This window comes from Lampetra planeri, unplaced genomic scaffold (genome assembly GCF_965212315.1).
Source record: "Lampetra planeri unplaced genomic scaffold, kcLamPlan1.2.h2 scaffold_111, whole genome shotgun sequence".
NCBI classification, from domain to species: Eukaryota; Metazoa; Chordata; class Hyperoartia; order Petromyzontiformes; family Petromyzontidae; genus Lampetra; species Lampetra planeri.
The window spans coordinates 316,405-333,886 of NW_027613820.1; the positions used below are offsets into that span (position 1 = coordinate 316,405).

At 47.6% G+C, this 17,482-nt stretch overlaps 1 protein-coding gene across 1 annotated transcript; it reads right to left on the reverse strand.

Annotated features, from left to right (window-relative positions):
* Positions 1-1,764: 1,764 nt before the first annotated feature.
* Positions 1,765-10,664, reverse strand: LOC144738653 (uncharacterized). The gene is made up of 5 exons (XM_078621650.1): positions 9,539-10,664; positions 6,104-6,216; positions 5,565-5,674; positions 2,601-2,668; positions 1,765-2,423 (listed from the first exon to the last, which is right to left on the reverse strand). Exons 1-5 carry the CDS (start codon positions 9,738-9,740, stop codon positions 1,765-1,767), a joined length of 1,152 nt encoding a protein of 383 aa, XP_078477776.1. The 5' UTR covers positions 9,741-10,664.
* Positions 10,665-17,482: the final 6,818 nt, after the last annotated feature.

Genomic DNA, 17,482 nt, shown 5'->3' on the forward strand with positions numbered 1-17,482 from the left:
GTTTAGATCGCGTTAATATAGCGTTGTTAAACCCGCCACCACCACTACCACCACCCGACACAGCCAATGAGTAGGGGTGTGTCACGTGCACAATTAGTTACTGCTTCAACACTAAACCGGTTGTGTGTCTGGACAGTAAACCCACAACGTTTATAATTCGAGTACGACGTTTTCCCCCTGGTGATTAGAACAACAACCAGCTTCATCAGGCGAATTGCCAGAATTCTGAAGAAAGTCTTCCTGCTTCCGGTCTTAAATAGAGTGAAGGTGACTTCATCATCACTGTGAGCTTTTCAGATCAACAGAGGGGGGGTTAGTGTATTCACATTCAATGCATTGTAATACTATTGCATTGTTTTGTAATCGTATTATAATGTTATTGTAATCATATTAAAATGTATATGTACTCATATTATAATTTGTATTCAATCAAATTACAGATCTGCCGATTGGAAAAGAAGAAAAAATCGTTTCGTAATTCTAATCAGGGAACATGAAATCTTGTCTCGTGTACTGTGTCTGTAGAGAGCGCCTTAGCTCAAGGTGCTTCTCATAGTTTAAAACGCAGTAACAAATATACAACGTTCTTCAAACTAAACTATACCATTGTAGTGACATTGAATGAGTCACTGTGGCGCGTGCCGCTGGGAGATTGGTAGACGATGGAATGAGGGGTAGCGGCTCGTTCTACCAGCTGGGCCTGTGGGCAAGGCACGGAGCCCTCTGGGGGATCCAGAGGGGGGCGGGGCCGACGGCGAAGCCTGGACACGCCGTTCAGGATAAAAGGCGACCTCCGACTCACAGTCGGGGCTGCTGCGATCTGGAGTGGACCTCGTCGTGACGTTGCCGTCGTGACGTTGCCGTCGTGACGTTGCCGTCGCGACGTTGCCGTCGCGACGTTGCCGTCGCGACGTTGCCGTCGCGACGTTGCCGTCGCGACGTTGCCGTCGCGACGTTGCCGTCGCGACGTTGCCGTCGCGACGTTGCCGTCGCGACGTTGCCGTCGCGACGTTGCCGTCGCGACGTTGCCGTCGCGACGTTGCCGTCGCGACGTTGCCGTCGCGACGTTGCCGTCGCGACGTTGCCGTCGCGACGTTGCCGTCGCGACGTTGCCGTCGCGACGTTGCCGTCGCGACGTTGTCGTCGCGACGTTGTCGTCGTGATCTTCGCCCTCTTCAAGCTGTGGGTCTGGCAGCGTGTTGGCTGTCCCGACCCGGTGTGTAGTTATCCCCTAAGGCTGTGAAGGCCGGAATAAGAGAGAGAGAGTACCGCCTACTAGTGTCTGTGAATTAGTACACTACACGTTTTTTAAAGAAGCGACCTGGCTATCAAAAATGATAGCTCAACGAAGTGGCTTATCATCATCATCACCACGTGGAAATGTATATCAGCCAAGTACTTTAAACGCGTGACGTTGATTATAAATGTTGAATGGAAAAAAAAATTGGAGGACCTACAGGGAGAGAGACACTGCAAACTAGAAATATAGAGGAGGCGTCGCCAGGGTTCGGGATCGGAACCCACGAACCTCCTGCATACCAGGCGAGGTAGTTAACATCTTCCTTAACCACCATGGCGTCCAATAACAGAAAACAAAAGAAGAGGGAGGATGAGGAGGGTGGAGGAGGGGGGAGGAGGGAGGAGGATGAGGAGGATGAGGGAGGAGGATGAGCAGGAGGGAGGCGGATGGAGGATGAGGAGGGGGAGGAGGGAGGCTCCAGAGAGAGAGAGAGAGAAGAGAGATGTTTTCGGTTGTCTCGTTGATCACCCAGAGGTAGCGACGACTGCCAGCGCCCGAGCGAAGAGCAGCGTGAGCAGGAGGGAGCACCACGGCACGGGAGCCAGTGAGCGGCTCGCCATCGCCGTGCCCGTCGCGGTGCCGGCACTGCTGCTGGCGGTGCTGTCGGTGCTGGCGGTACTCGTGGTACTGGCGATAGTCGCGGTACTGGCCGTGCTGTTGGTGCTAGCGGTACTGGCGGTGCTAGCGGTGCTTGCGGTGCTAGCCGTGCTGGCGGTGCTTGCGGTACTAGCGGTACTGGCGGTGCTGTCGGTGCTGGCGGTGCTGGCGGTACTGGCAGTACTGGCGGTGCTTGCGGTGCTTGCGGTGCTTGCGGTGCTAGCGGTGCTGGCGGTGCTGGCGGTGCTTGCGGTGCTTGCGGTGCTGGCGGTGCTGGCGGTGCTGGCGGTGCTTGCGGTGCTTGCGGTGCTAGCGGTACTGGCGGTGCTAGCGGTACTGGCGGTGCTTGCGGTGCTGGCGGTGCTGGCGGTACTGGCGGTGCTGGCGATGCTGGCGGTGCTTGCGGTGCTGGCGGTACTGGCGGTGCTGGCGGTAATCGTGGTGCCCGTGGTGCCCGTGGTGGCGGCAGTGCTGGCGGTACTCATTGGACTGGTGGTAACGGCGGTGCTGGGCGTTTGGTTGTATTCTGTCGTTCCAAGATAAGACGCATCGTTATAACGCGGAACGTGTGTGTGTGTGTCTGTCACGTGTGTGTGATGTGTGTGTGTGTGACGTGTGTGTGTGTGTGACATGTGATGTGTGTGTGTGACGTGTAACGTGAGTGTAACGTGCGTGTGACGTGTGTATGTGTGTGTTCACGCACCTGCATTATTGACTGGAACCGATGTCAGATTCACAAGCCAAACTCCTTTCGACTGGACAATGGTCGCACTGTCATAAGGGTAGATAAATCAGATTAAAGATCATCATCATCATTACCTTAACGAGGCTAACCTAGACTAGCACTGTGATCTTGCATTAAATTTCCTGTTTCCAAACATGGGCTCGCAGCTAGGATATTAGCGACGGGTTGGGTTAAGAAAAAGAGGCTTTAGGTTTTGGCTGAAGATGTTCCATTTGGTCTCTGGCTGGTGGTAGGTGCGAGGTTAAGGAGAGGCTTTTTGGGACGGAAGGGCCCAAGGCGAGAAGGGAGAGCAGCTGAGCAGGCGTGAGACCATGCGGTGGGCATGTGGGCAGATTTGGTGATGAGGGTGACATTTCGAGCATAGCACTCCCAGTGGTATCATCTATGGGACTATTTTGCCGGTATTGTATAAAGACGTAGAACGATAAAAAACAGAAGGCTTCAGAGCTTTCTGGATATAAATGCAGGAAGCTTGAGGATGTTCAAACTACCAAATAGACACTGATTACAAGGCATCTTGCTACTGGCACAAAGGGTCCAAGAGATAATATGCCGCTTAACGCGAGCCATTGATGCTTTGGTGTTGGCATTGTCCTTGTACGGTTCGCCATTTGGTAGCCTTTGGTATCTCGACCTCTATCCATACATTTATTTTTCAGAACATGTTTTTTGAGAAACAAATGCAGCATGAATAATGAGCGTCAATATTTTAAGCAACTATCCGTTTGTGAGGTATCCCTAAGTAGCTAGGAAGTGCAAGCGATTACAAACAAAATCAACGGACGGTCTGCGTGCGAGACGTAATTTGTTTACACGTGGATTACATTTTTCATCGCAGTTATTTAATCTTAGCAGATTCACGCAACATGATTATTCACCAATGACTCTCTCACGTACAATATAACTTCACACGCGTTTATGAATCACCTCGCGTACATTAACCCCTCTGGGACAGTCACATTACCCCTCCCCAGGAGTCCGGGTAACCCCCGGGTGAGAACCACTGGCCTATAGCAGCAGCGGTGAGACACGGCCACAGAGGAGGCGGCGGCTGCTGCTGCGTCTCTGGTGCGGGCCAATCAAATTCAGGGACGGAGCATCTAGAACGTGGTTGGTTCGCATGTTCTAACATGAACACGATGCCTGGCAATAAGCGAAAATTTTGGTGTTTTAATATATGTAAGGTGTGCGTAGCCTTACAAAGGACACTCACACAGAGTAGCCAGTGCCGTCCATAGGGGTGGGGGCGGGGTGTGGGGCCGGGGCAAACCCTGCCGTGCCTCCCCGACGCCTTCACACGCAACTGGAAGCAATACATCTGGCACTGTGACATCGAAGCATGTGGGGAGTGGGTCCCCCAAAGCTCTGGGTGAGGCACTCACACAGAGACCACGGGGTTAGTCTCTACCTAGCAATTACTCTGGGTGAGGCACTCACACAGAGACCACGGGGTTAGTTTCTACCTAGCGATTACTCTGGGTGAGGCACTCACACAGAGACCACGGGGTTAGTCTCTACCTAGGGATGGCTCTGGGTGAGGTACTCACACACAGACCACGGGGTTAGTCTCTACCTAGCGATTACTCTGGGTGAGGCACTCACACAGAGACCACGGGGTTAGTCTCTACCTAGCGATGGCTCTGGGTGAGGTACTCACACAGAGACCACGGGGTTAGTCTCTACTTAGCGATTACTCTGGGTGAGGTACTCACACAGAGACCACGGGGTTAGTCTCTACCTAGCGATGGCTCTGGGTGAGGTACTCACACAGAGACCACGGGGTTAGTCTCTACCTAGCGATGGCTCTGGGTGAGGTACTCACACAGAGACCACGGGGTTAGTCTCTACCTAGCGATTACTCTGGGTGAGGTACTCACACAGAGACCACGGGGTTAGACTCTACCTAGCGATGGCTCTGGGTGAGGCACTCACACAGAGACCACGGGGTTAGTCTCTACCTAGCGATGGCTCTGGGTGAGGTACTCACACAGAGACCACGGGGTTAGTCTCTACCTAGGGATGGCTCTGGGTGAGGTACTCACACAGAGACCACGAGGTTAGTCTCTAGCTAGCGATTACTCTGGGTGAGGTACTCACACAGAGACCACGGGGTTAGTCTCTACCTAGCGATGGCTCTGGGTGAGGTACTCACACAGAGACCACGGGGTTAGTCTCTACCTAGGGATGGCTCTGGGTGAGGTACTCACACAGAGACCACGGGGTTAGTCTCTAGCTAGCGATTACTCTGGGTGAGGTACTCACACAGAGACCACGGGGTTAGTCTCTACCTAGCGATTACTCTGGGTGAGGTACTCACACAGAGACCACGGGGTTAGACTCTACCTAGCGATGGCTCTGGGTGAGGCACTCACACAGAGACCACGGGGTTAGTCTCTACCTAGCGATGGCTCTGGGTGAGGTACTCACACAGAGACCACGGGGTTAGTCTCTACCTAGGGATGGCTCTGGGTGAGGTACTCACACAGAGACCACGAGGTTAGTCTCTAGCTAGCGATTACTCTGGGTGAGGTACTCACACAGAGACCACGGGGTTAGTCTCTACCTAGCGATGGCTCTGGGTAAGGTACTCACACAGAGACCACGGGGTTAGTCTCTACCTAGGGATGGCTCTGGGTGAGGTACTCACACAGAGACCACGGGGTTAGTCTCTAGCTAGCGATTACTCTGGGTGAGGTACTCACACAGAGACCACGGGGTTAGTCTCTACCTAGCGATTACTCTGGGTGAGGCACTCACACAGAGACCACGGGGTTAGTCTCTACCTAGCAATTACTCTGGGTGAGGTACTCACACAGAGACCACGGGGTCAGTCTCTACCTAGGGATGGTTCTGGGTGAGGTACTCACACAAATACCAGGGGGTTAGTCTCTACCTAGCGATTACTCTGGGTGGGTTACTCACACAAAGACCACGGAGGACGCGGACGATGCGGGTGGAGCAACCCAGGTGAAGGTCACGTTCGTGAGGTTACCGGCGGCGTCGCCCCTCGTCACTGTGGCGTTGGTGCTGCACTGCAATGCAACGAGGGGTGGGGGGGGGGGTTATGCTGCTGAGCTGACGACCGGTTTCGACATTTAGTGTCTCATCAGCAGCAGAATCAGGCACTGCTTGAATCAATGCTGGTGAACTGTCCAGATGTTCATAGGTAAGGTCTGGTTCCGACATTCAGTGTATCATCAGCAGCAGAGTCAGGCTCTGCTTGAACCAATGCTGGTGGAGGGAGGGGCAGAAGGGAGGGCGAGGGATATGGAGAATGGGGGGGGTTAGATAAATAGGGGGAGGTGTAGTGGGGGGTAGAGGTAGGGGAGGGGGTGGAGAGAGGGAGGGTGGAGGGAGTGGAGGGTGGAGGGAGGGAGCGATGAGGGAGGACTCTGAGTCGGGATGAATGGCCGGGCCGTGAGCCCACGATGTGGCTGGGGTATAGGTTCGAGTCCCGTTACGTTGGCGAGGAACGTGGTGTTTGCCGGAAGCTTCTCGAAGGTGCCCACAGGGAGCTTGGAGCTCGCGTCCCTCGTCAGCAGCAGGAAGTTCTCGAACGTCCCCTCGATGGTGACTGCAGGGCACACAAGAGACCCGTAGACTAGCACAGAGACCCGTAGACTCACACAGAGACCCATAAACTCACACAGAGACCCACACAAAGACCCCACAGACATCCCCCCAACTCAAATATGCTTTGATAATATAAGGCGGTCATCGATGTGTAGCGCTCAACTCGACACGACGGCATCTTTCTTGTCTTTCCTCTTTCACTTTATTCCGCGTATACCTATCAACACTCCTCCATCTAACATCGCTCAACGTTCCTCCAGCTAACACCGATCCACGTTTCTCCTCCGCAATCTCCGCTCGCTCGCCGCATTACACCGGTCTCACTCGCTCCCCATCACTCCTCCGTCGACTCTCCTCTCCACCAGAGGTCGCAAACGGGTTTTGATTTCTTACCCGTACCCGGCCGCACCAGGGTCGCAAACGGGTACCCGTACCTGGCCGGGTACGGGTAGCCGGGTATCGGGTAGGGTACGGGTATCGGGTACCCGGTTGCGACCTCTGCTCTCCACTCTCTCCGCCACAGTTCAGCTGCTCTTTATCAGCTCCGCCGTCCCACTCTGTCGTAACTATATCCGCTTCTCTTCCCACACTCCAGCCGCTTTCTACTGGCTTTGTCGTCTCCACTGCTACCCTACACGTCTCCACTGCTACCCTACACTTCTCCACTGCTACCCTACACGTCTCCACTGCTACCCTACACGTTTCCACTGCTACCCTACACGTCTCCACTGCTACCCTACACTTCTCCACTGCTACCCTACACGTCTCCACTGCTACCCTACACTTCTCCACTGCTTCCCTACACTTCTCCACTGCTACCCTACACGTCTCCACTGCTACCCTACACGTCTCCACTGCTACCCTACACTTCTCCACTGCTACCCTACACTTCTCCACTGCTACCCTACACGTCTCCACTGCTACCCTACACTTCTCCACTGCTACCCTACACTTCTCCACTGCTACCCTACACTTCTCCACTGCTACCCTACACTTCTCCACTGCTACCCTACACTTCTCCACTGCTACCCTACACTTCTCCACTGCACTTCTCCACTGCTACCCTACACTTCTCCACTGCTACCCTACACTTCTCCACTGCTACTCTACACTTCTCCACTGCTACCCTACACTTCTCCACTGCTACCCTACACTTCTCCACTGCTACCCTACACTTCTCCACTGCTACCCTACACTTCTCCACTGCTACCCTGCACTTCTCCACTGCTACCCTACACTTCTCCACTGCTACTCTACACGTCTCCACTGCTACTCTACACTTCTCCACTGCTACTCTACACTTCTCCACTGCTACTCTACACTTCTCCACTGCTACCCTACACTTCTCCACTGCTACCCTACACTTCTCCACTGCTACCCTACACTTCTCCACTGCTACCCTACACTTCTCCACTGCTACCCTGCACTTCTCCACTGCTACCCTACACTTCTCCACTGCTACTCTACACGTCTCCACTGCTACTCTACACTTCTCCACTGCTACTCTACACTTCTCCACTGCTACCCTACACTTCTCCACTGCTACTCTACACTTCTCCACTGCTACTCTACACGTCTCCACTGCTACTCTACACTTCTCCACTGCTACTCTACACTGCTATTAGCTCTGCTGCTTCGACTCCTCCATCTTCTGTCTCCTCCCAGGCGCAAACTCCCGTCTCCTCCAAAAACCCCTCTCTTTTTCCCCGAGCCAATTAATCCCCAATTAATGTGGGGAATCCCCCACGACGCCACTCGCCCCCAGCCCCCCGCGGGCACGTGGCATGTTTTTCCCAACAATGCGGCGCCACTCCGCGACAACAACACCCTCTCGGCCAATCAGCGCCCTGCGTCCTTAATTACTCCCTGCCACCTGCTACCGTCCTCAGACAGCGCCGCCCCACATCTCGACAACAACAACACCAACCAGCCAATCAGCGCCCCGTGTCCTTATTTGCTCCCACTGTACGCCGCGTGCGCGCACACCGACCTCAGCACGCGACGCGTACTTTCAGGCACTACAGATGTACGAACACTCCACTTATGAACACCCGCATTTACGAACCAGCTTCCATGATTTGTTTTTATTGACTTAAAATGCTACTCGCACTTGCAAACTAAACTGCAGAACAGTTTTGTTCAGTGGAGCGATCCTTCGAGAGATGTAACGGATCAGCCTCGTGCTGAGAGTGTTTGTGTATGCCTTTGTGCGTGCATGCGCATTTGCGCGTGTGTGAAAGTGTGTATGTGGGGAGCGGTAGTTAGTGTGCTGCACTACGAAAGTGGCAACCCGAGTTCGATTCCCGCTCACGGCCCACACCAGTGGGGATTCTAAACCGGTTATGGGCCTTCCCTATGTCGAATCAGCCTCAAACGAAAACCTCGTGTGGTGTGTAAACATCGTCACTGGGGAGACAAACTTGGCCGGGCGTTGAGATGGCAACCCAATTTTGTTTCAGGAAAGGGCTGTCCTGCACAGACGCCATATTTATGTCCCTCTGCTACAACAGAGGTGTAGGGAATTCCAACAAGACCTACATCTCTGCTTCATTGACCTGGTCAAGGCCTATTATATCATCAGTAGGCCTGGGCTCTGGGTTGTTCTTCGTGCTATCGGAGTCCCTGACTCTCTGCTCACAATCATAAAATACCTTCATTATGGTGGGCAGGCGTGGGTAAAACTACGTGGCCGGGAGTCAGAGCCATTCCCTGTACACCTTGGGGTGCGACAGGGAAGTAATCTGGCTCCCTCATTATTTAACATCTATTTCAACCACGTAGTTTGTAAAGCCTTTGATGGCTGTATTGGGGGAATTTCCATCTGGTACAGATACAATGGGAGGCTGATCCATGCCCTGACGCGATCAAGGATGGCCTCCCTATTGGTCAAACAGGAGGTCGTGGGTTCAATCTGACACTGACGCCTGTTAGATTTGGAGTTTGCATCTCTCTCTGTCTCTCTCACTCTGATGCCTGTAAGTTTGTGGTGTCTCTCTCCCCGTGGTCGCTTGGATATTTCCCCGGGTCCTCCGGTTTGTCCCTCCACATTTAGAATTAACATCACGCCTTTAGAGTTATTTTGCTTCTGCTATAAATTGTGATGATGATAAGCCCCTTCGTTGAACTATCATCTGTGATAGCCAGGATCGCTTCTGAAAAGGAGCTACACAGCTCAGTGGGGCCTTACCTGGTACAATAAAAAAAACACGTAGTTGAGTTTTGAGTTCCTTTATAGGTGCTGCTGCTGCTACTCGCGAACGGTACTTTGCCCCGACATCCTTTTAGAGGCTACACGTGGGGACCTTTTGTCCGTGTGCCCTTACCGTTGATTCTCGAGTTGCGGGTGAAGTTGGAGGCGGACGTGGCGATGGAGTAGGCGAGTTTCGTGCTCGCACTTGACGCGTTCTCGCTGATGTTCAGGCTGCTGCTGCTGCTGCAGACATCCTCGGCACGCGTCGCCTGAACGGCCATACAGAGCGCGAGAGCGGAGACCGCCACAGCCGCGTTCATCAGCGCAGCCATCATCTCTCCTCTCCCTCCCTCTGACTCTATCTTTCTCTCCCTGTATCTCTCTGTATCTGTCTCCTTGTCCCTCGCTCAGTCTATCTCTCCGCCTGTCTGTCTCCCTGTCCCTTTGCCTCTCTCTCTCTCTCTCTGGCTATCTCCCTCCCTGTCTCTGACTATCGAACAACAACCAATCTGTATTTCCACACAACTAAACTTTTGAGACGCTGATTGTTTTGTTTTAGGGCCCACTTCTGGGCAGTGGCTACAGAATAGAAAATAAACAAAATCTCTGATAATTTGTTGGTCTTCTTCTCAAAGTACGTACATTTGCGAAGACTTGTATGTGTGTTCACTGTGAATGTAGTGAGTGAATTGGGGGCTGTGCTGTCGGCGACAATGCAGCAGCAGCAGCAGCCTGCTCTACTGCTGTTCTACTGCTGCTCTACGGATGCTCGATCGTTGCTGCGGTGGTAATGTGGGCACAGGGAGGTCTCTCGCTGCTTCACAGAGGCCGTCGATTGGTGATCAGAGGGACACGGCCACCACTGGGATGTAAAGGGGGTGAGTGGGAGAGTGAGTGGGGGCTGGTGAGTGGGGGGAGGTCAGTGGAGGGAAATCAGTGGAGGGAGATCAGTGGAGGGGGGGGCAGGTATGTGGGTAGAGAGTGGGAGAGTGAGCCAAGATTGGTTATCAAAGTCGTAGACCTAGGAGTTGTATTAGCAGTCGTAGGTATTATTAATATCAGTAAGTAATCTTAATTTGGAGCTTTCGTGACTGCAGGAGTTATTCTTTGGTTCTTTCGGTTAAGTCACGTCTAAAAATAAAATAATAAATTAAAATAATAGCGACGTTTCGATTGCAACACAAGCAATCATCATCAGGCATAAAAGAAATAGCAATAAAAATCTAACTAGAAAACTATAGGCAGACATACAAGCAGACAGACATCACAAGGACACACAGAGAGAGGACACATATCGGCACAGAGAGAGGGGTCGTTTCTGTGACGGTCCCTTCAATATAGAGAGGGGGGGCGGGGACGGAGAGAGGGAGGGGGCAGAGAAAATTAGCATATCAATGAGTGTACGGCAACGTGTTGCTGCTGCGCAAGTAAGATGACGACGTGGCACGGCACACCAGAGGTGGGACAAAGTCATTGTTATGCAAGTCCAAGTCGAGTCGCAAGTCATCAAATTCATGACTCGAGTCTGACTCGAGTCCAAGTCACATGACTCGAGTCCACATTTCATAGGTGGGACAAAGTCATTGTTATGCAAGTCCAAGTCGAGTCGCAAGTCATCAAATTCATGACTCGAGTCTGACTCGAGTCCAAGTCACATGACTCGAGTCCACATCTCATAGGTGGGACAAAGTCATTGTTATGCAAGTCCAAGTCGAGTCGCAAGTCATCAAATTCATGACTCGAGTCTGACTCGAGTCCAAGTCACATGACTCGAGTCCACATCTCATAGGTGGGACAAAGTCATTGTTATGCAAGTCCAAGTCGAGTCGCAAGTCATCAAATTCATGACTCGAGTCTGACTCGAGTCCAAGTCACATGACTCGAGTCCACACCTCTGCGGCACACAAGCTTGAAAATATCAGTAAGTAGTAATACCTACTACTACTAGAAGAACTACTAGTAGTTACTACTACTAGAAATGGGATAGTGAATCGTAATGTGGTACAGAATGTACTACTAGTAGGAGTACTTCTACTAAAGATGGGACCATCGCGCATCTACACTGTACAACCATCCGTGTGAAAAGTTGGTGTTCTTGATATATTTAACCTTATCTATGGGCCCCTTTTTTGGCCAGTAATCAAAAATTATGAAAAATAAAATCTGGCAATAAAACAGGAGTTGTGTTCAGATGTTAAAAACAGCCAAATAGATACCTTCATCAGAGCATGTTTGTTTGCATGTTTTGCCACAAGCACTCGTGTGCTTAATGCAGTAGTACTTGATACCTTGTAAAATGCGTGTGTCTATTTGTTTTAGGGTAAAAAAAGCCTATTATTTTCCATCATATATCACCTGGTCCATTATACTTAATGTATTTAATAGTTGTTTTTATCATTTTTTATGAAAAAAAATAGTCGTCATTTGTAAACAGTATCTGTAGATTATTTATTTATTGAGTACACGTGAAGTAGATTATAGCCGGTCAGGGACGCTAAACGCTTGGGCTGCCATCTGGTGCATGAATGTTCGCTGCATGCGTGTCTCAGTGCTTGAGTTCATTAATCACCAGAAACATCACGGCGAGGTTACCGTGCGGTAACGTGGTGCCGGGATTGGGTATCGATAAGTTGAGTTGACGGTTGATGGCGAAAGAACGTGCGACGGATGGGGTGGATGTTCGTAAGTCGAGAGTTCGTATTTCGGGGACTTCTCTTTAATCGGGCCTCTAACCGATAATACCTTATGGGAATTAGATTTGCAATACTTTCAATTCCTCCTCCTCCAGTGAGGTAGCTGGGTGGTTTATTGGGCCTCTTGACAGCCACATCATTGTCCTCTGAGCCATCACGGCTGAGATCCTGGTTCAGAATCCGGCTTTCAGCCACCCGTGACTCAAACTGGCTTTGACACGTGGCCTGTCTCCACGAAGTACTGTAATATGCTTTATTATTACACCAAACACGACTTCCTCCTGCTCCCCAGTGCGTTCCTTGTTTGTTTTTCGGATTTATTTTGACCACGAGACGTATTTTCTGAAACGTGCGCATGTCTGCGCTCGGGGAGTGGTAGTGTGGTGGTTAGTGCTGCGCTAAGAAACCAGCAGACACTCGAGTTCGATTCCCGCTCACGGTCATCAACACTATCAGTTACGATTATCAAAACCGGTCCTGGGCCTCTTCCCCTTGGGCGACTCAGCCTAAAATAAGTACCTGGTGCGGTGTGTAAACATCACCACTCGGGGAGACCAAGGCGGCTGGGCGTGGTGCTGGCCACCCAGCCTCCTGTATGCTGCTCTGGCCTTCATAGGTGCTCGCTAACAGCGCTTGCCCCAACAGTCTGTTAATGCTATATTTACGCGATCTAACCCAAAAAAAATCCGGATTATGGATATTGGTCGCGAAAGCCTCCTTGTTAAACTAATTTTTGTCTTTGTGTTTAATCTTCCCATCAGCATAACAGTGGATTTCCATACAAACAGTACAGTACTCTTAAGGGCACTCATCATCACACACAAAGTTTTCGCCTCAATGAACCACAATACCTTGCTCTGATCTCGTCAAGATAAACCATTATCATGTGAACTCCGCTCATCTATGCAGCAACGGCGGCTTCTTGTCTGGCTATCGAACAAAGACGGTCACCTCATTGTGCGCTTTTAGATGTGCTTCTGCGGCCTTCTGGAACGCTCTTCCACCCGGAATTAGGAAGCTACTTGAGCTATATACTTTTACATCATCATCTAGATTGACAAACTAATTTCTCTAGAACAGTTTTTTGTGTTGTCATTCCCCCCGCACCATACGTGTATACAATATATACAGTGATACCTCGGTTCACGAACGCTTCTGTTCACGAACAACTCGGTTCACGAACAGAAAAGTTCATAAAAATATGCTCCGGTTCACGAACTCCGCTTCTGTTCATGAACAGCTCGGTTCACGAACAGAAAAAGTTCATAAAAATATGCTCCGCTTCACGAACTCCGCTCCGGTTCACGAACAACTCGGTTCACGAACAGCTCGGTTCACGAACAGAAAAAGTTCATAAAAATCTGCTCCGGTTCACGAACTCCGCTTCGGTTCACGAACAGCTCGGTTCACGAACAGAAAAAGTTCATAAAAATCTGCTCCGGTTCACGAACTCCGCTTCGGTTCACGAACAGCTCGGTTCACGAACAGAAAAATTTCATAAAAATCTGCTCCGGTTCACGAACTCCGCTCCGGTTCACGAACAGCTCGGTTCACGAACAGAAAAAGTTCATAAAAATCTGCTCCGGTTCACGAACTCCGCTCCGGTTCACGAACAACTCGGTTCACGAACAGCTCGGTTCACGAACAGAAAAAGTTCATAAAAATATGCTCCGCTTCACGAACTCCGCTCCGGTTCACGAACAACTCGGTTCACGAACAGCTCGGTTCACGAACAGAAAAAGTTCATAAAAATCTGCTCCGGTTCACGAACTCCGCTTCGTTCACGAACAGCTCGGTTCACGAACAGAAAAAGTTCATAAAAATCTGCTCCGGTTCACGAACTCCGCTTCGTTCACGAACAGGAGCCGCGGCCATTGCAATGCTATTTCCAGGCTGCCACGTGGTCGTGACTTCCTGTAGGAAGATCGTGGAGAGAAGAAGAGACGCAGAAAGAAGTTCTGCGAGTGCTGTGAAGACACTTTCAGTGACTTTTTGCTTTTTGGTGTGCTTTTTAGCACATACAGTACTGTACTACTGTACTGTACAATACTGTACTTACTGTATTGTACAGTTCACCCGTTTGAGTGCTTACTGAAGTCATCTCAAGCAAGGTTAGTGTTCTCTCTTTATACATTACTATACTGTACAGTACTAATGTGTATTGTAATTTGTTTCATATTTTTGTGCTTCAAAAACCAAAAAAAAAGGTCAGAACGGATTAACCGGATTTACATGGAACCCTGTGGGGAAATCTGCCTCGGTTCACGACCAATTCGGTTCGCGACCAGAGTCAGTTCACGAATTAAGTTCGTGAACCGAGGTATCGCTGTATAGTGTACTTACATGTACAAACGGAGAGGTAATCAGACACATGCGTGAGCATGATGTGGACCGCAGAGCCGACGAGCAAGATGGCTCTATATTGGCTCTCTATTGGCTGAAAGAGTGCACCAACGAATAAGTTCACTTGCCATTGGTGGAGAGCAGAGGTGGGACAAAGTCATTGTTATGCAAGTCCAAGTCGAGTTGCAAGTCTTTGTACATTTTGCTGAGTCGAGTCTGAAGTCATCAAATTCATGACTCGAGTCTGACTCGAGTCCAAGTCACATGACTCGAGTCCACACCTCTGGTGGAGAGCGACAAATTACATCAGACGTACCTCCTGACGTGGAAGGTGAGAGTGTCGGAAGGTGTGCGCAGCAAATGGGAGATGAGAAGAGGTGTGACGAGGAACGGGATGAGAGAAGTGATTGGATGGAGAGAAACGGGAGAGAAAGAGAGAAGAGGATCGGGGAAGGTTCAGGGTGCTTTTGATGGTGGAAGCTGTCATGAACGCACGCTGCAGAATATAAAATCGTTTCACACCTTTTCTACAACTAAGTGTTGGAGTCGTTACAGTGATGGCAGTGGCGGGATCGACTACAAGATGTCTTACGTTGGTTGTAAAAGGAACCCCACTGAGACTCCAGCAGAAGAAGAGGATGTGGCAGTGGCAACCCCAAGTGCTCTGGACTGAAATGGTCCGGAAGGCCGACTATTAAGAAGCCCGTTGGCGGCTTTTTAGTGGTTTTGGGGTAGTGTTTTCAGTTGTTAGTGGTTTTGGGGTATTTACCCAATTGATAATGGTTTTGCCGTATTTTTTCAGTTTATTTATTTTTATTTATAAAGTTTTTTCGTTTTATTTATTTTTTTCGTGTTTTTTTTTATTTTATTTTGGTATTTTTCGGTTTTTCGTGGTTTTGGGGTAATTTTTTCAGTTGTTAGTGGTTTTGGGATATTTAACTAATTTGTAATGGTTTAGCGGTATTTTTTCAGTTGTTATTTATGGTGTTTTTTCGTTTAATTTAGTTTTTTCGTGTTTTTTTTTTGTATTTTTCGGTTTTTAGTGGTTTTGGGGTAATTTTTCAGTTGTTAGTGGTTTTGGGGTATTTTTACAATTTTTTTATGGTTTTGCGGTATTTTTTCAGTTTTTAATTTTTATTTATAGTGTTTTTTTCGTTTTAATTCGTTTTATCGTGTTTCTTTTATTTTTCGGTTTTTAGTGGTTTTGGGGTAATTTTTTCAGTTGTTAGTGGTTTTGGGGTATTTGCCCAATTTTTGATGGTTGCGGTATTTTTGTCAGTTTTTTTTTATTAATAGTGTTTTTTTTCGTTTCATTTCGTTTTTTCGTGTTTTTTTAGTTTTTTTTGGTATTTTTCGGTTTTAAGTGGTTTTGGGGTAATGTTTTCAGTTAGTGGTTTTGGGGTATTTACCCAATTTTTTATGGTTTTGCGGTATTTTTTCAGTTTATTTATTTTTATGTATAATGTTTTTTCGTTTTATTTAGTTTTTTCGTGTTTTTTTAAAAGTTTTTTTTGGTATATTTAGGTTTTTAGTGGTTTTGGGTAATTTTTTCAGTTAGTGATTTTGGGGTAGTTTTTCAAGTTTTAATGGTTTTGCGGTATTTTTCAGTTTTTTATTTATAGTGTTTTTTTCGTTTAATTTCGTTTTTTCGTGTTTTTTTTTTTTTGGTTTTTAGTGGTTTTGGGGTATTTCTTTCAGTTGTTAGTGGTTTTGGGGTGTTTGCCCAATTTTTATGGTTTTGCGGTATTTTTCAGTTTTTTATTTTTATTTAGTGTTTTTTTCGTTTTATTTCGTTTTTTCGTGTTTTTTTTTGTATTTTTCGGGTTTTAGTGGTTTTGGGGTAATTCTTTCCGTTGTTAGTGGTTTTGGGGTATTTGCCCAATTTTTGATGGTTGCGGTATTTTTTCAGTTTTTTTTTTATTTATAGTGTTTTTTTCGTTTTATTTCGTTTTTCGTGTTTTTTTTTTGTTTTTTAGTATTTTTCGGTTATTAGTGGTTTTGGGGTAATTTTTTCATTTTATTATGTTTTATTTTTATTATTTTATTACTTCCCTTCTACGTGACTTTACCGAAAGAACCAAGAAGAGGTTATTTTTTCAGTTGTTTGTGGTTTTTGGGTATTTACCCAATTTTTAATGGTTTTGCGGTATTTTTTCAGTTTTTTATTTTTATTTATAGTGTTTTTTTCGTTTTCGTTTTTCGTGTTTTTTTTTGTTTTTTTGGTATTTTTCGGTTTTTAGTGGTTTTGGTGTAATTTTTTCAGTTGTTTGTGGTTTTTGGGTATTTACGCAATTTTTAATGGTTTTGCGGTATTTTTTCAGTTTTTTATTTTTATTTATAGTGTTTTTTCGTTTTAATTAGTTTTTTCGTGTTTTTTTAAAGTTTTTTTTGGTATATTTAGGTTTTTAGTGGTTTTGGGTAATTTTTTCAGTTAGTGATTTTGGGGTAGTTTTTCAAGTTTTAATGGTTTTGCGGTATTTTTCAGTTTTTTATTTTTATTTATAGTGTTTTTTTCGTTTAATTTCGTTTTTTCGTGTTTTTATTTTTTATTTTTTGGTTTTTAGTGGTTTTGGGGTATTTCTTTCAGTTGTTAGTGGTTTTGGGGTGTTTGCCCAATTTTTATGGTTTTGCGGTATTTTTCAGTTTTTTATTTTTATTTAGTGTTTTTTTCGTTTTATTTCGTTTTTTCGTGTTTTTTTTTGTATTTTTCGGGTTTTAGTGGTTTTGGGGTAATTCTTTCCGTTGTTAGTGGTTTTGGGGTATTTGCCCAATTTTTGATGGTTGCGGTATTTTTTCAGTTTTTTTTTTATTTATAGTGTTTTTTTCGTTTTATTTCGTTTTTCGTGTTTTTTTTAGTTTTTTAGTATTTTTCGGTTATTAGTGGTTTTGGGGTAATTTTTTCATTTTATTATGTTTTATTTTTATTATTTTATTACTTCCCTTCTACGTGACTTTACCGAAATAACCAAGAAGAGGTCATTTTTTCAGTTGTTTGTGGTTTTTGGGTATTTACCCAATTTTTAATGGTTTTGCGGTATTTT